This window comes from Colius striatus, chromosome Z (genome assembly GCF_028858725.1).
Source record: "Colius striatus isolate bColStr4 chromosome Z, bColStr4.1.hap1, whole genome shotgun sequence".
Lineage (NCBI taxonomy): Eukaryota > Metazoa > Chordata > Aves > Coliiformes > Coliidae > Colius > Colius striatus.
In genome coordinates this window covers 87,256,558-87,275,209 of record NC_084790.1, presented here as the reverse complement: position 1 = coordinate 87,275,209, position 18,652 = coordinate 87,256,558, and the positions used below count along the sequence as shown (strand labels likewise).

The 18,652-nt window shown below is 46.8% G+C and overlaps 1 protein-coding gene across 1 annotated transcript in view; it reads right to left on the bottom strand.

Moving 5' to 3' along the window:
- Positions 1-165: 165 nt before the first annotated feature.
- RAB27B (RAB27B, member RAS oncogene family) overlaps positions 166-18,652 on the bottom strand; it is a 34,136-nt gene continuing 15,649 nt past the window's right edge. Inside the window, exons 2-6 of the mRNA XM_062018299.1 lie at positions 18,407-18,578; positions 14,845-14,930; positions 11,320-11,423; positions 9,967-10,090; positions 166-8,688 (exon numbers count right to left, since the gene is read on the bottom strand). Of these exons, the coding sequence (XP_061874283.1) occupies positions 8,499-8,688; positions 9,967-10,090; positions 11,320-11,423; positions 14,845-14,930; positions 18,407-18,559 (657 nt within the window). The 5' untranslated portion in view covers positions 18,560-18,578 and the 3' untranslated portion in view covers positions 166-8,498. The remainder of the gene's footprint in view (positions 8,689-9,966; positions 10,091-11,319; positions 11,424-14,844; positions 14,931-18,406; positions 18,579-18,652) is intronic.

Here is an 18,652-nt window from a genome sequence, read left to right as displayed (position 1 = left end):
TCCAGTGCTGAGGTGCCATGGGGCAGCCTGACATCCCTGCTTCTCCTGCCCTGGGCTTGCACACGTTTCCCTAAGCTGAGGGATTGCTGATGTTGCATAACTGGGCTGTACCTCTCGGGGAGAAGTGTCTGGTATCCCCCCAAGAAACAGCTGAGACACCCCAGATTTAAAAACATACTTTTATTCTGAAAATAAAGAGTGCAGAAACTGAGTCACAGGATACATTCCTCAGCTGTACTACGCACACCCAGCCACCAGTGCACCAGCTGACAGGATGTCTCGAAGCCACGGTTACAACTTTGGTACAACAGAGTGACATTAACACGGGTAAGCCAGCACCTTGGGCCAACCAAGGGGCACCTATAATGAGAAATACTATTGGTGTTCAAGATAAGTTTCAACCACACTGGCAGCAGTAGGCATAGCACAGGGCTGTTGGAGACAAAAGATAAACCATGCTTACAGCAGCGTAACAGAAGGAAACACCTGGGAGGGAGTCGATACTGGATGCTTTGTGTTGCTCTGGAAGGTGAAAGACACCGTAACAAAAGCAAAGAACCATTTAACTCCCATAAGTAAGACAAAGAGAGGCTGCTTCCAGTACACACTTTGTCCACTGAAGCCCTATTGCACGATGAGGATGGACAACTCTAAGTTATGCTTCAACTAGGTAACCACTTGGAACAAAAGCACAATAGCAAAGAATCGTTTCCTCTCTTGCCTTTAACTACTTTAGACAGAAATAACGGTGATAAATTAGAAACTGATCTGCCCAGCATCTAAGAGAAGAGTCCCAAGTCAACAGCATCCTCTAAGAAAAACAGAAAACCAAACAGAACTTGCCCTGTGTCAGCCTGGGGCTGTTTTGTCTGGTCTGTTGTTCTACAGGGGATGTTTATGCTTAAAGACAGGAAAGAAGCTGTAAAGAATTGGCTTTCTCTTTAAAGATCCCTAAAGCCAGGTCTCCTTCCAGAAAGGTGAAAAAAAGTGCTAATTTTAACAGCTTTGCATCAGCTACCAGACTTTATTCCCTCATCCTTTCCTTTGTCAGAAAGATCAGAGCATGGTCTGAACCTCCTACAGTGTTCACACCTGTATAAAAATAGCTCTTGCTTGAGGTTGCCTTTACACTTGCTTCTTCAGCTATGGTGCCAAGAACACAAGCTTCAAAATAACAGCTCCAGGCTTTTAATACATTTTGTTAAAGTTTAGCCTGGAAAACATTAGTTGTATCCATGGATTGAAACAGTTGCAGGAGATAAAACCAGTCCCAAAGAGCCGTGATGGAGCAGGTACCCAATCCCCTCTTAGACAGCTCCTAAGACAGTTTCTTGCATGATCCAGCTCTCTCAAACGTGAGAGTGTGTATGACAACCCTTTATACACTCAGAGTGTTAAATAAGATGTAGCTCTCAGAAGACAGTTAAGGCAATTGGTTTTTATAGTTTCCAAGACAGCAAGGAAATGGCAGCTGCTCTCAAATGCCTTTTGCTGCATCACTCTTGCTGCCAGGCTCAGCCACCCAGCAGCCAGCAAACTGCCTGTTCCTGCCTGATGTTTCCTCTTTGTTTTCTTAAACAAAAGAACATGTTTCAGGCACCCAGAACCCCCATTTTTTTTTTCTCCTTTGAGAAGAAAGTACCTTTCCTCTTGCAGCTGTCTGTAGAAAGCCACATGAGGCAAATGTTATAGAAATGGAAACATTTAGGAATGGTTTCCTTCAGTTGCACTCCTGGGGACTGAACTCCACATTGCTCTGCCACTGTGTCCTGGCTAGAAGAGGAGATCACAGAGTTGGGAGTGATCTTGAAAGCTCATTCAGTGCAACCCCCTGCCAGAGCAGCACCACCTAGAGTAGGGCACACAGGAACTCATCCAGATGGGTTGGAATGTCTCCAGAGAAGGAACCACAGCCCACCTGGGCAGCCCCTGCCAGTGCTCCCTCACCTCAACAGGGTAGAAGTGTGTCCTTGTGTTTCTCTGGAACCTCTTCTGTTCCAGCTTGTCCCCGTTGCCCCTTGTCCTATCACTGGCCATCACTAAGCACAGCCTGGCTCCAGCCTCCTCACATCCACCCTGATGGATTTGTAAATATGGATGATGTCACCCCTCAGTCTCCTCTTCTCCAAGCTGCAGAGCCCCAGCTCCCTCAGCCTTTCATTACAAGGGAGATGCTCCACTCCATCACATTTGTGTCCCTGCACTGAACTCTCTCCAGCAGCTCCCTGTCCTTCTGCAACTGAGGAGCCCAGAACTGGACACAATATTCCAGATGTGGTCTCACCAGGGTAGAGCAGAGGGCAAGTAGAATCTCTCTGACCTACTGCCCACAGCCCTTCTCATCCACCCCAGGATGCCATTGGCCTCTTGCCCACAAGTGCACATGACTGGCTCAGGCTCATCCTACTGCCCACCATGATGGTGATGTAGGAGGCTGAGAAACACTTGCCCTCTGCAAGGGCAGCCCAGGGCTGCAACTGCAGCTTGGTACCTGCCAGAGCAGGGCAGGGCTATGGCTGAACCTGGGCCAAATGCTTGTGAGCTATTAGAACAAGGTCAAAAACCCACCTGGGACCAGCTGATCACAGATAAAAACCATTTCAGAAAATGAAAGCAGAAAATTCAATTGTGAAGCCTCAAATACATGACATGCTACGTGCTCTCCCCTGGACCCGATGACTTTAGCACCTAAACTCTGTGCAGTGGCAAAGGCCTCTTCTGGCCCTTCTCCATGAAATCATTTCCTTCAAGGCTGGACAGAAGTAAAATATCAAAAATAAGCTCCTTCCCATCTGTATGTTCCTGGCACAGGTACTTTTGTGCACTGCACCTTTTTAGCTCCAGTTGTTTTATGCTGACAATAAACTCCTTACTACCCAGAGACACTCCAGACCCCAAGCACTTACACACAAACATAAGCAGCTTCTCTAGCAGGGCTCTCTGGTAAACAGGTGCCATGGTTTGACACCTGGTAAGGGGGAAGGGGCTGTAAAGGTGGCTCCTGTAAGTAGTTACTCGAAACTCTCCCCAGCTCTGAGCCAGACCCACTGCTGAGGCTGAGACAATGAGACACCTCCACCATCACTTTTTAAGAAGACAGAAGATGAGGCTTCTCTCTCCTTCTTCTTCCTGTTTCTTCCTTCTTCTGTCCCTTCTTCCTCTGGCTGGTGGTGGTGCAAGGAGAAGGGAGAGAGAGAGAAGCAATGATGGGAACTCCAAGGTCAGAGAGGGAAGAGAGGAGGAGGTGTGCTGGAGCAGAGACTCCCCTGCAGTCTATGGAGAGACCTGGTGAAGCTGAGATTTGTTTGCATTTCATTAAAGACTCTGTGTCAGGGGCAGAGACTCACTTCATTAAAGACTCTGCCAGGATGGGGAGGAATCCATGCCAAAGCAGCTCATTAATCTTATGCCCAGAAGAGGCCTTGTCCCAGGGAAGGGACCCTGTATCTGCAGAAACTGTAACTGTGGCTAAGACTCCACGCCAGAGATATTCACCAAGGACTGTAACTGTGGCTAAGACTCCACGCCAGAGATATTCACCAAGGACTGTGTCCCGTGTGAGGGACCCTGTGTGGGCAGAAGCTGCAGCTGCTGGGAACAACCCACACCAGAGAAGTTGGTTCAGGAACCCCGTGTTGGAGCAGGGGAAGGATGCCAGGAGTCGTCCTCATCTGAGCAGAGAGAAGCAGCAGAGCCCATCTGTGACAGACTGACCACATCCCCCACTCCCTGCCCCCCTGAGCCGCTGTCGGGGGAGGAGGTAGAGATCTGGGGAGCAGTGAGTTGGGCCTGGGAAGAAAGGAGGGATGGGGAGGGAGATCTTAAAGTTCTGACTGTAATTTTCTTATCATCCTGCTCCCTTTTTGCTTCTATTCTGTTCTGTTTCTTGTAGAATAAACTTTCCTCCTTCCCTCTCTCAGTCGAGCACTGGAGGCTGTTTTGCCCAGAACCATAACTGGCAGCCAGCCCTCCCTGCCCTTGTCTCCATCCACAACAACCTTGGTGATCTTTTTCCTCCCATCTCCCTGGGGCCTCTGCCATCCTAACAAGGGTGGGAGTGGATGGGGGCACCAAGCGAGAGGCTGTCGTGGTGCTGCTGCGCTGGCTGGGCCAAACCACAACAACAAGGTAAACATTTCAGGGCACTCCTCTTACCCAAAACACATTTAGTGCCACTTCCACCCTGCAGTTCCCACTCAGCCCTAGATAACCTATTTGATTCTTGAGGATGCAAAGCAGCACTGCCCTGGCACTGGCTCACTTCTCCCCTTGCCCACTTGGTAGCAGGGCTGGCCAGCAGATGACTGCCAGAGTAAGAGCAGCAGCATCAGCTGAAAGACATTCCCCACTAACCATAAGTTTCCTCACTTAAGAAGATACTCCTCATAGTATCACCCCTAGGCTCTGAATTCACTAAAAGTGGCCGCTCATAAACAGAGCAACAACACCAGACTTTGGTCCCACGCTTGGGGAATGGAAGGGACACATTTCTTCCTCCAAGGCCCAGCAAGTGAATGGCTGCAGGCAAACAGGAGGAGCCACAACCAGGGGTTCAGAGCAGCACTCACAGCACTCAGCCACCACTCCAGCACTGCTTCTCCATAGTGCATTAAATGCCTTTGGGTGGCACATTTTTACACTCATGCTTAGAACAGGGAGTTCAAAAACACCAATTGATCAGGAAGAAGAACAGACTATAGTGAGCAATAAGGACAAGACAAGACTGTTAGTTAAATAGGATGCACCAAGAGGACTAAGGGAACAGATTCAACAAGAAGCCGAGTAACTTGAACTGCCTTGGTAAATACCACAGGCTCTGATGGTTGCTGGAGATGAGGAAGGCAAAACTGTGCAAAGAGAAAAGGAAGCCAAATTTGCTCTCAGCATCAGATCCTGCACCTCTGACAGAAGTTGTGGGGGGAGCACTGTCACCTCTGCCAGCACAGCACAATGCAGTTAAGAAACTTCCACATGCTGCACAGCCCAGGCTGCAGCAAAAGCGCTGTGCTGGAAGGATACTGACAGAAGGTATTTCTACAAGGATACAAGAAGAGACCTTGAGAAACTAGTGCTTGGGCTGAAATTCGAGACAAAAGTCCACAGAGTCTGAATACCTGCACTGATGTTTAATTTTCAGTATCACCCTGGATAAAGCACATCATAGGCCCATCTCTCCCTTTCGAGCCCCAGTGCAATGTGTTGAGGAGGCTTGAAAACAAGCTGCACTGGTGCTCAACAGCATGGCCAACACAACCAAGGCAGGGATTGTGCCCCTGTACTCAGGTGAGGCTACAGCTTGAGTGCTGTGTTCAGTGTTGGGCCTCTCACTCACTGCCAGAGGGACACTGAGGGGCTGCAGTGTGGCCAGAGCCGGGCAGAGGAGCTGGGGAAGGAGCACAGCCTGGAGCACAAGGGTGCTGGGGAGGGGCTGAGGGAATGGGCGTGTTGAGCCTGGAGAAGAGGAGGCTGAGGGGAGACTTCCTTGCTCTGGGCAACTCCTGACAAGAGGTTGTGGCCTGGGGCAGGGGAAAGGGTCAGTCTCTGCTCCTGAGCAACAAGTGACAGGACAAGAGGAAAAAGCCTCAGGTTGCCCCAGGGGAGGTTTAGATTGGAGATGGGGAAAACCTTTTTCCCTGAGAGGGTTGTCAGACACTGGCACAGGCTGCCCAGGGTAGTGGTGAAGTCCCCATCCCTGGAGAGATGCTGAGGTGCTGAGGAACACGGATTAGTAGTGAGTGGTTGGACTCAGTAAGCTTAAAGGGCTTTTCCAACCAAAATGATTATGCCAAAGTTGTGATATCAAAATCCTTTTGGGGTAACAGTTTCGCAAGTGTTCAGAGATTTCCTTTTGTTTTTAAAAATAATCAGTTTCTTGCATCCACAAGTATAGAAACACAAAACAAATGGGATTTTTACTACAGGTATTTCCCTCCTGTCTCCAAACAGTCCTCCCAAGCAGTGCTGGGCAGCAGAGTTTCGAAGACTGTGTCCTTATAGGAGAGAGCTCCCTGGTAACAATCACAAGCTCTGACACTTCACAGACACTGAAGCTCAGTGCAAGGTCAGGAGATACCCAGAAAGATGTGACCTAGAGGAAGGTATCACTGCTGCATTTCTTTGTTATTACTCCTATTACTATTCTAAGAGTGCTAGTTTATGCAGGTGGAGACACAAGTCAAAGCAACTGACCTTCATCAACATGCTTGTCATCAGTGCCAGGTCTGGGATTTTACACACCTTTGCATGAATCATCTGTCTGCTCCTGAAGCCACTTTTGGCTTTGTAGCAGCTTTGAGACAAGCTATGCTGCAGCTGCTCTGGGAAACACGCTTTGGTTGACTGTCAGTAAATTACCCCTCTTAGCAACCTGTTTCACTGCTGTTCCATGGGTACAAATCCAGACATTTCTTTGAAAGTGAGACAGAGAGCTCCTCAGATCATCACTTTCAGGAATCCAAGACATTACAACTGTTTCCTTTTTATCCTAGTGTTAAAAAGCAGCACAAAGAGAACCCTGAGCTTCCAGACCACACATCTCAGGTAACTGAGGAACCTCCCTGAAGATCAGCCTGCTTGCTAGCAGGGAATTCTCCTGTTGACTACCACAACAGCTTTTCCACCTCTGGGGGTGTTAAGGTTGTGTATAGTCTATAAAAGGACCTGCCTTATACCTGGTTGTATCATACACACTGTATGTAGCCTGTGGGTCCAGCCTATCACTTCTATCATCTTTACAGCCTGCAAGTTGGACTTCTGGCATGGAAATGGCAGCTACTTGGTGACTCACCCAATGGATCTGCTGCTATGGATATACCAATCGTGCCAAATCAGCAAGTAAACATCATCTTAGGAGCTGGGCAGAGAAAACTGTTTTGGTTTTTTTTTTCCCCAGCAGCGAATCTGGTAAATTCTGTGAAGCACTGAAACATTTCATGAGGTTGCTGTTCACAGAGTTCGCAGTTCTCAACCAGTGGAAGCTGAAAACATTTAAATGAAGCCTGCAATCCTGCCAACCCAGCCAATTAAGCTCGACTTGTGAAGAGATCCCTTTTCCCCCCACCAACAGACTTTAGTAGCTTAAAATGCAATAAAGACAAACAGACCTTTAACTACCACCTGTATGGAAAAAGAACGTGTATTCTACAACCAAAAAGGACAGGGCAGGCTAATAAATATGCTGTAACTTGGTTTAGAAAATGATCTACAATTATAAATATAGTCTTTACTTTTTCCTGCCTGTGACAAGCAGCTTGCTGTCTCACCAGAGCATCCTTTCACTCACAGGAAACACTTTCTGCATGGCAGCAGCCTTGCTCTGCAGCACCCCAGCTTCTAGAGCCACTTCTACTCTCTGCCCTGAGGTACCCACAGGCTTTTGCCCCACGCTCCTACCTGTCAATCACACACTCTGGACTTCCATGACTCACATGAGAGTCCTCACGTCCCTCTCCAAGCTTACAGCTCCCTTCTGGGCAGTGCAAACAGCCACAAGCTCCTTCCCATCTCCCGCCTGAGACGTGCAGCTGCTCAGAGGAAAAGAAGCAAAAGGACAGTTTCCTTAAGTTGAGGAAGGGTGAATATTTTTTTTTGCTAATGCTAAGAAGCTGTTTCATAAAATATAGTTTATCTTTATAGCCCCTATACATTATATTCTCTTCGTTATAAACTATCCCCATAGTGTTAGAATCCCCTTCTGTACTTTTTCCCCCATAGTGCTCCAATCCCTGCTTGGATTATTAGCAATACAAGCAATGCTGCACAATTCCCTGATTTTTGGTTTTTTTTTCAAATTAAATGCCCTGCTTCCTGCCCCCAAAACCCAAAAGACACAAACACACACACACACACACACACACACACAGAGCCTACCCCCCCCCCCCGAACCACTGTCTCACTGATTCAGTCAGGTCTGATTCACAGCATTGCTTACTCTGTGCAAGTGATAAAGTTTCCCTTAATAGGCCACATACAATCTTTTGTATCTCTGCCTTGGAAAACACATGGTCCCTGCAGCAGATTCGGAGTGATAAAGAAACAGGATACTGTGGAAAAAACAGCACAGGCCTAGAAAGCCATCCACCTGCATTTTCATTTCAGTATCCAGTGCAGGCAGACAATAGGTTCTTTCCCTCTTAAAACAAAAAAATTAAAGCTACTCTCCTCTCCTTCAGGATCCTGATCACATGAAAAATGAAGATGAGGGCTGGGGAAAAAGGAGTGGGGAAGGAGAGGTTTTTTTTCCCCATGAAGATGGCACCGTACCAAGAAGAACCATTTCAGCACAAGAGCCCCACCGAAACACAGCTTTTAGTTTTTAAACCCAGTTCTTTGGAGAGAAAAAAAACCACCCCAACAAACAAAGGAAATATGCACAATCCCAATAAAACAACGTAACTTTGCCTCTGTGCAGGACTCGGGAGAGCCAAGTGAATCTGGTGGTAGGTCAGCCACGTTCTGGGGGAACACTGTTGCTGGCTCTCACAGTTCAGAGGTGATGCTTAGCAGGCACATTTCTTCTCCTCCGGTTTCGCTGGCTCCAGCTTCCCCGAGCTGCTGCTGTTGGCTGTGTCAGGGATCTGGCTCTTGTCCACACACTGCTCCATACGTTTCATTATCAAGTCCAGCAGCGTGTCCACAGCCTTCTCCACGTTCTGGCCAGTGGCAGCACTCGTTTCGTAGTAGGGTATGCTGTGGTGAGAAGGAAAAGGTTTTAAAGACAACCAAGGCTCGACTCTTTGTCTTGGTGTTGCTTTCAACTGGGGGTTTAGTGGCAGTGAAATGAGCAGGACTGATTCTTTCCCTTCTTCCTTCAGTTAGGTAGTTACAACTATTGCTATCTATGAGTTCTTGTCTGTACTATCTCTCACTCTTCCTTCCAACTTATAAGTACAGAATCCCAGCATGGTGGGGGTAGGAAGGGCCTTACAGAGTTCATCCAGTACAACTCCCTGCTAAAACAGGTTCCCCTCACTCAGGGGGCACAGGAACGTGTCCAGGTGGGTTTGGAAACCTCCTGAGAGGAGCCTCCACACCCTCCCTGGGCAGCCTGGGCCAGGGCTCCCTCACCTCAGCACCAAGTAAGTTTTTCCTTGTATTCCAGTGGCACCTCCTGTGTCTCAGCTTGTGCCCATTACTCCTTGTCCTGTCACCGAAGCTGTTTCCATTCTGAAATCTACTTTGGATACAGAATACTGTCTTCCAAGTCATCTTCTTCAGAAGAGAAGACTGTAAGCTCCTTCAGCACTTACCATGTGAAACCAGGCATGAGCTAACTTCTCAGAATCACTGCTCTCCTCACCTGGCCACAGAAATCTCTGATATTATTTCCATAAAGTCTGACTTGCTCATCACTCCCCACAGTCTCCCAGACCATCTGCTGTTGCTGCTGGCCCAATTCCCTCTGAACATCCCTCACTGTTCAGTAAGGGTAACTAAGGGAAAAACACACACACTCTTTTTGCCCAAAGCACTACTTACTAACCACATTACACAGGCAATTTATCCAGTTACAGAACACTCTGCAGGTGTTTGTAGTACAGGAATTGTAGAAGGCTCACTAGAACAAGACCATTAACAGCTTTACTACCCATCAGGGAAAACCAAATAAATTCAGTGCCACTGTACACTTAGAACCTGACCAAAACCCACAGTCTGCCTTTGGTGTACCCTGTCCTGAACCCTCGGGACGAGCCAACATCCCAGGAGTGTGGTCTTCTGGTAAGACTGTTTCATTTCATCCTTCTTTCTCAGGTTGTTTTGGTCAAACTACTAGAGCAATGTGTTTGATTCTATTTCCTATGCAAACATGTCGATCTGAAAGCATGACCAGTTGAGTATCACTGCAGATACCACAGTGCCTACAAACCTTAGAGTTCATATCTATACTTGCAAGTGCCTCCAGCCAGTCACCAGCTACACTTACAAACAGTTATGGACTAAAACTGGCTTCTGTCATAATGTGCTTACCCATATTTGTCTGCCAGATCTTTTGCTTGCCTTTCGTTCACCTCCCTTTGGTCTGATAAATCAGCTTTATTACCAATTAAGACTATATCTGGATTCTCACAATATGCATTGGCTTGCAGTTGACCTAGAAGCAAAACCAAACAGGAGTTAAGAGAATATCAGGATATTACAATACCTGTACAGACAAGACTGTTGACAAAATAACTGAAAGCACTTTTCTTGCTCCCAACCTAAAAATGTGTTAGACTAAGTAGCCAGCTGCTTCACATGCCAAACACACTGTCCTTGTCCTGCTTATTTATTTGCTGATGGGAATCTTTCTTTAAACAGGAAGCAGAAATGACACTAGGAAATTATTTCCTGTACTTGTTTTTCCAACATGTAAGGTTTAACTGCAGTGAGCTGCACTAAGCACAGTGTGTTAGCAGAGAGGAACCTCCACCAGCCACAGCTTGAAGGACTCACTAAGGATGTTGTGGAAGTACAAAGAAACCTTTCCATGTCATTTGCACATGCAGCGTTTCAGAAGTTTAGGACATAATCCCCAAGCATGGATACACTGTATGGTTTAAATGGACTTGGTATGCATTTGAAGATCCAGGCAGCAGCACTGTCCACAGCCTCACCCCTCGTAAGGAACTGCACAAAGCCATTTGCTACTTCTTGTCTCTATCCTGAGGGGATTGACTTGAAATGGTGCAGTGTACACAGAAGAAATTAGAGGCTCTGAATGGTAAACTGTGTAAGATTGTGCTGAGAGGGACTGCAGAGTGGGAGGAAGGCATCTCTGAAGAAGATGGAGCTGTTTTCACAGAGCTATCTGGATGCAATCCCCATTTCAGGTTGTTTGCTGGGAGACTACTATCAGGAAATGGACTGTGCCCTGTCCTTCCAGCACTCTAATCACTCACAACTAAAAACAAACATTAAGAATTTAACCTTTGTTTCACTTTTAGTCCAGTCCTTGTCTGAAGGAAAACCAACAAAAGCAAACACTATGTGCTTTCAAATCAAAACCTCAAAGCCTCATCTTCCTTTTAATTTAAACCTCAAGGCAGACAGGAAGGAAGCCCATTCTGCTTTACAAATGGAAAACACCCCAAATTGTCGAGAGCTGTCCCAAACAGCCCACTGTGCCACTAAAAACCTCAAACAAAAAACCTCACTGTGTATCTTTTCACTTTGATGAAGCTTGCACCTTGAATTACAGGCTGCACTTAGGGCTGCAGTACACATAACCACTTTCTTTAAGCATTTTCCAGCTTACAATGACACACATAAAGCCTAGAAGCCTAAAATACACAAGACAGCTTCAAGTCAACCGATAAATGCAAGTGCCATGGTTCTACTTACTCATCCAGTTTCTGACATTTAAGAAGCTCTGTTGACTGGTGAGATCAAACATTAGCAAAAAGCCCATAGCATCTCTGAAAAACGCTGTGGTGAGACTTCTAAATCTGAAGGTGAAAGAAAAAAGACAACACGGCTCTATTAACACAAAGTGATCTCCAAAGTAAGCACTTTTCTGAGTAAAGGAAAAAGAGATAAGTAAAGCTTTTCTGAACTGCTTGTGAAAAAAAATTCTACTTAAAAACACATCCTGGAATCTGAAGATTCTGCAAGATTTAGGGGACACACGTTCCCTTGGGAAGTAAAAAACAAACTCAAACCATCCTTGGCTTTGACTTTAGCTACGATGCACTGCACCAGTCAACGTTTATTAATCTGTGTGTTAGTAATTTACCAGAGGAAGCCTGTAAGTGTGAACACAAACACTCAGTGACTAATCTCTTAGTTCAAATTCTGCCTGATTTAACTGAAAGGGAAGCAGAGACAGAGAGAGAAGGGTCGCTTAAAGGTAAAAGAAAAAGATTTGATGTGACTGTTGAGAAGCTCAGCTAAAAGGAAAACCTTTCCTTGCAGAGCTCTGGACACCCTGTAAGCAGACCTGTGTACGTGGGGCATTGTTTCCAGGCTTCCTGCAGAGCTATGGAGAAGGATGAAACCACAAACCATGAGATGCAGCTCTGCCTGTCGCCAAGAGGTCGCAAGCTTGCTCAAATCAGAGATGTGGAGGAAGCCCAGACACCATTAAAACGTTCAGACAGTGCTGGAAGGCTGTGCTGTGGCACTCTGATGTATTCCATGCCACTAGGATACGGCTCCTCACAATCCAGCAGCACTGTGAACAGAAACTGCTGTTTTAACACGTGCACCCATGAAAGCTAAAAGCTCTGCACAGAAACTCGTCAGACACTCTGACGCTGCTTTCAGGGCTTCTCTTCAGGGAAACAAAGTAGCTCCAAAATGTTTAATCTCTAGCAGAGGTGTGTACACAAAACAGCATTGGCGAGTAAAGGAAAGGGGTGCAGACACAAAACTGCAGCTGGCTTTTGCTTTTCATCCAGCAGCAATCCCTCCCACGTGGCACCTGCAGTGGTCACTCTGAAAACCTGAAATCTGCCTCACCACGGCTTTCCTTCCTCCTCACTGGGTAAATGCTTCAGTCTGCTGCTCTTCACTCACTACTGCACAGCACATAGGTGGGAGCTGCATCTGACAGATGACATCAGCAATCATCCTGAGGGCATCCCCATAGACTTTGTGACAGCAAAAACCAGCGTATGGAACCAGCACTTCTCCCACTTAACAAATAACAGGATGGAATTCAATAGAGACAAGTCAAGGAGGTCTTTGGAAAGAATAAACAAGTGTGCACACAGTGAACAACTCGTTACATAAAAGAGTCCTTCTGCAGGGGATGATTCTGGGCAGTCATGAGCTTAATACACGTCAAGTATGGTATGCTGTCAAGTACGGTATGTTGCTGCAAAGGCAGCAAACAGCCAAATCCAGAACAGTAAGAGAAGAAGCGCTTCTTCCACACTACTCAGCACTGCCAGGAATGGACATCCTTCATCCTACTTGCATGCTGGTCGAGAGGCTGGAATGAGCCTGGGGCAGTATGGAACAAAAGGCTTGCTCATCATAGAAAAGTCTGACCACACTCAGGACATGTAAGCTGGAGAGGGCTTAGGGAAGGCATCAGGCTGCTCAGGATCTTGTCCACCTGAGCTGTGAACACCTACGAAGATAGGGACTACATTTTCTCTGAGAGTGACCTGCTCCAGGGATTAACCACTCCCATGGTGTAGTGGTTTTGTTTTGGCCAGGTTTTGGTAGTGAGGGGCTACAGGGGTGGCTTCTTTAAACAAAGAGCTGCCAGAAGCTTCCACTGTAGCTGACAGGGCTCATGCCAGGCAAGTCTAAGATGGACCCACAGCTGACCCAGGCCTGTCCAATTAGTGACTGAGGTAACCCCTCTGAGATTAACATACTGGAGAAGGGGAAGAAGCTGCTGGGCAGCTGATGAACTGCAGCAGCAACAGGGAGTGAGACTGTGAAAACATCTCCACACACACCAAGTGAGGACCTCAGAGGAGAAGGAGGGTGCTCAGGCCCTGGCAGAGAGATTCCCCTGTGCCCTGTGCTGCAGCCCATGCTGAGGCAGCTGTGCCCCTGCAGCCCATGGAGGCCATGAGGAGCAGAGACCCACGGGCAGCCCGTGGAGGAGCCCACGCCGCAGCGGGTGGGTGCCTGAAGGAGGCTGTGACTGTGTGGGAAGCTCACCCTGGAGCGAGCTCCTGGCAGGGCCTGGGAGCCCGTGGGGAGAGAGGAGCCCAGGCCAGAGCAGGGTTGCTGTCAGGGCTTGTGACGCCGTGAGGGCCCCGGGCTGGAGCAGCCTGTCCCTGAAGGACTGTTCTCCTGTGGGTGACCCACGCTGGGGCAGGGTGTGAGGAGCTGCCCCGTGACAGGCCCCGTGCTGGGGCAGGGTGTGAAGAACCATGCTTTTGGTTTTATTTCTCATCTCCCTGTTCTGATGGTTCATTAATAAATCAAACCTTTCCTCCCCGAGTTGAGTCTGTGTTGCCCATGACACTAATTGCTGAGTGATGTCCCTGTCCTCATTTCAACACACAAACCTCTCATTATATATCTCTCTCTCCTGTCTAGTTTAGGAAGGGGAGTGATAGAACGACTTGATGGGCACCAGGCACCCAGCCAGGGCTAAATTACCACACAGTGTCAACACTTGCATCCTTCTACCTAGTTGGAATACCCTTGCTGCTGCTCATAACCAACACCTCTTGTCCTTTAGCTGTGATCCTGAGAAGAGTCCATCTCACTGAGCAGATGCAGACAGCAATTAGCCTCCCCTTAGTTATCCTCCTCTTCAGGTTTAACAAGCTTAACCCACTCAGTCCTCATCACATGCTTCCCGCTCCTGACCTGATGTAATGGCACTCCACAGGACTTCAGTTTATCAGTACAAAATATCCCACCCTGGGCATCTCATGAATGCCAACAGTACTCCAGATGTGGCCTCAGAGTGCTACATGAAGGAGAAAACCCACTTCCTTTGGCCTGATGGCTACATGTACACTAACACACTCCTGTATGCGATGCACCTTCACCAAAACGTGCTTTACCATCCAACTCATCAGAAGGAAAAAAAGGGGAAATGCAAAACCAGACACTTTGGTAGGTTATATAGAACCTCCCAGAGGAGATTAGAAATCTATCATAAGCCAAAATAACAGTACAAACCAAACCAAAGAGCTGACCAACAAAGCAATAACCCACAGGTGCCAGAAACGAGGCAGCATGCTGCTGAGGCAGGGAGCAGACCACCTGCACTTCTTCTAGTCTTGTTTCCTGAGATCCTCTGATCACTGTGTCAGAGAAACTGTGTCTCTGGAAGAGATTTTTTTTCTAAAATATGAGGATTTTTGAGATTTTTCACCTGAATGGACTAATGATTTTATGCAGAAACATGAAAAGCTCTGAATTGCTTCCCGGCGAGCTGAACTCTCTTACCTTTCCTGTCCAGCTGTGTCCCAGAGCTGGAGATGTACTTTGAAGGGTTTTCCTGGAGATCCATTTGGTCCTCTGCTGTTGTACACCTAATGGGAGAGTCAAATCAGATCAGTACAGCCATAGAGCTCACACCGAAATCCATCGCATGGGTCACACACGGCTACATTCTACACAGGCTCTAAGGAAGGAGTAAAAGTTCAGTCCTTCAGTAAAAGCTGACCCTTACCTCTAAAAGCCACTTCAGAAGGCTGCTTACAATAATATTTTGAAGACCCAGGAGCCACATGAAACGTGTGTGAAAGCTGCACTTTACAGATAACTTGGTCACATTTAGTATTTTGAATCAGAGAGACACCAGTTGGTTAAATCCTGGCACAGCACTGTGCTGAGCAAGCTTGTCTGTGTTCTGTTTCACTGCTGTTCTTAGAAAATTTACAGCTGTCTGGCAGGATCAGCCACTATTATAAAGAGCTACTTTCTTTAATTCATTAATTTCTGTCAGACATTAATGACTTCCTCACTCACTGCAAGCTCCTGGTGCTTAAAGAAATCTCCTTGGCCTTCTGCTGGGGCCTGATTCTTCCTTAAACCGTGTGTAAAATCAGCTGTTGTCGTAAGAGGCAGGTGGAGAAAACAAGTGTGAGCCATGTTTGCCATCTGAAGTAGTTTAGCAGCTTTAAAAGCAGGCAGATACTGCCCTTGCATTTAGATCAAGAGACTGTGGCCTTTACGAACACAGAGCTGTTTCTAGAGGCTGCACTGACCTTACCTGGGGAAGCAGAACACTTCCTCACAGACCCTCCCTGGGCTTCAAAACACAGCATTCATTTCTCCTGCGCAAACAAGTTCGTATTAATCAAGGGCTGAACTAGATGACCTCTGGAGGTCCACTCCAGCCTTGACTATTCCGTGACCTATTTAAACTGTTGTCATTTCAACAGGTAGCTTCTGACTGCAATGTACCTTTCTTCCCTTGGTGGCTGATATGAACACCAGAAGCAAGCAGTGGACCCCCAGCACAGCTTTTGTGAATCAAACTGGTTTGCTGGAGGACACTCCTGTGATTCATTGCAGGACAAACAAGGTATTTCACAGTGTCATTTTTTTAACATGACTTTTTTATACGCAACAGAAAACCACATATTTAACCTTTTGAGTCTCTTTTTAGGAGGATAATTTACTCGATAGACCTTCAAGATACTTCAAAGCTGGTAATTTCATGTAAAATGCACTTTCTCACACACTTACAAACCACCTCACCCTAAAATGTACCATAATGGAAAATTACAGAAGAAATCTATCTGTGACCTTTAGCAGAAAAATTCTACCCACTGGAAGGAATCCAGCACCCATGTTCAAAACACATTAATGAGCCAGGGAAAGAATATTCCAGTAATTTGCATGTTCAGACATTTCCTTGCAATAAAATGTTGGGGTTTTTTTTAATGTCTTACTCTTATTGCATCACTGTGATCCCACAGTGTTGAGAAGGAGCCAGGTTATACTGCAACCTGAACCTAGCCTGGCCTCTGGTTAACAGGTCTAAACTTGCATAGCACTGTTTATGAGAAATGCAAGGGCCAGCAAGATGCTCAGGGCACTGGAGCATCTTCCTTCTGAGGAAAGGCTGCAGGGATCTGGGGCTGTTCAGTCTGGAGAAGAGGAGACTGAGGGGGGATCTCATTAACAGTTACAAATATCTCAATGGTGGGTGTCAGGAGGTTGGGGCAGAACTTTTTTTCTACAGTATCTAGCAGCAGGACAAGGGGTGATGGGATGAAGCTGGAACACAAACAGTTCCATTGAAACATCAGGACAAACTGTGTCAGTGTTTCAGTGAGGGAGCCCTGGCCCAGGCTGCCCAGGGAGGGTGTGGAGGCTCCTTCCTTGGAGGGCTTCAAGACCCACCTGGACACATTCCTGTGTGACCAGATCTAGGTGGGAGCTGCTTCTGCAGGAGGGTTGGACTGGTTGATATCTAAAAGTCCCTCCCAACTCTACCATTCTGTGATTCTATAATCCCTCAGATCTGTGGCTCTTTCATTCAGGGAACCCCTGAGCCTTCATCACCCAGACAGGGCCTGCACCATGCCAGGACTGAACTCACAGCAGCAGCCACAAATACTGGCAGGCATGACAAAGTTGCCAGGGAGGATGGAGGTGAACAGGAGAGTGATGCCCATCTTTCCACAGTAGAAGTAACAGCAGCTTAAAAGCACGTGAAATAACAACACACAAATGTCTTGCTGCGTATTGCCAAGGCACGTGTCTTCATTCAACTGCTTCAAAACAGGGAAGTGTTTTAATAATAACTTACAACAAACACTGTAAATTGTTTTAGTTCCTCATTAACCTGATGAAGTGCTGAGAAGCACTTAGCTTTGTTGAAACTGAACAGCGTAAGGTTTTGTCTGCGCTCGACTACAGGGAAGAGCTCACCAGGTGCTTCCCTCTCTGGCTGACAACTTCTCCACAAGCAGCAGTTTTTCTGCCAGCTTGCCCATCTCTGCACTTCCAAGGACGCCTCATACAAAACCCTTGTTTTAAACTAAACTCTTGATTCATTTGAATTCAAAAGAAGCAAATTTAAAGAGGTGTCCATCTTTGACCTGGGCATGTACTCGTATTTCTCTTTGTTAAATAAATGACTAAAACCATTTTCCCATGGTCTAGTATCTTGTATTTATTATGGTTTTGCTGTACAAGCAGGCTAGGAGGATTCCTGTTAGAAAGCTGAAGTTGTCCCCTATATTTAGCATGTATCAGTTGTGGGGATCTATGATCAGATACATTAGTCACATTAGATTAAAACAAAGCGACTGTGCTCTCACAGTCACAAAAAGCATCTGACTGACAGCACAGTAGACTCTCATCTTGTATTTAATGCTGAGAAATGAAAGCTTGGCAGAGCAGGCTGGCAGAGCTCCCATTAAGCAGCACATCAAGCCCAGCCTCCAAGGAGCCCTGATCATAGGCTCGGCATGTTCAGCCTCAGCCTTGCTGCTGGCAGTGACTCAGAGGAACAGCAAGGCCCAGCTGCTGGAACCACTGCTTCTACCTTCACCAGGTTACTGTGTGACCTGGGAGTAGGCTGAGACTCCTCTGCTTCTGTAAGTTTCCATCTCTCCTATTTAAATTACGAGTTTGAGTGCCAGAGGTCTTTCTAGTCACAAAAATCGTTCACTACTGCTACGGAAATGTGCTCTGGGAAAGGTTCTGTTACATCTGACCTAGGTGGGACCTGCTTCTGCAGGGAGATTGGACTAGATGATCTCTAAAGGTCTCTTCCATCTCCTTTCATTCTCTGATTCTATGATTCAACGTGCAATAAACCACTTCACAAATCAAACGTCAGGAGAAGGATAATGGCAATTTTTTCCCTTTATCCACCTCCTAATTACCACTTGCCACAAGCCAAAAACTAGACATGGAAAAGCATTTACCAACACATGCTGCACTCCACAGTAAGCAGGGGAGCACACATTTACAAAAGCTTAGTCCTCAGCAGAAATGAACAAAGAAGAAATGAAGGTGGTTTCCTCTGCACGAGGCAAGAACTTACCACGCGTTTTTCCCGAAAATCTATCCCCACTGTCGTGATGAATTTGGGATTAAATTTGTTATCAGTGTATCTGTACAGGAACGTTGTTTTTCCAACCCCAGAGTCTCCAAGGGCCAGGAGCTTGATCAGATAATCGTAGTCTCCATCAGTCATAGTGCTAATTTTTAGGAACCTACGTAAAGAGAAGAAAAAAAGGAAAAAAAGGATTTAATGATAAGGCACAAAAAAAAAAAAACCCAAACAGAA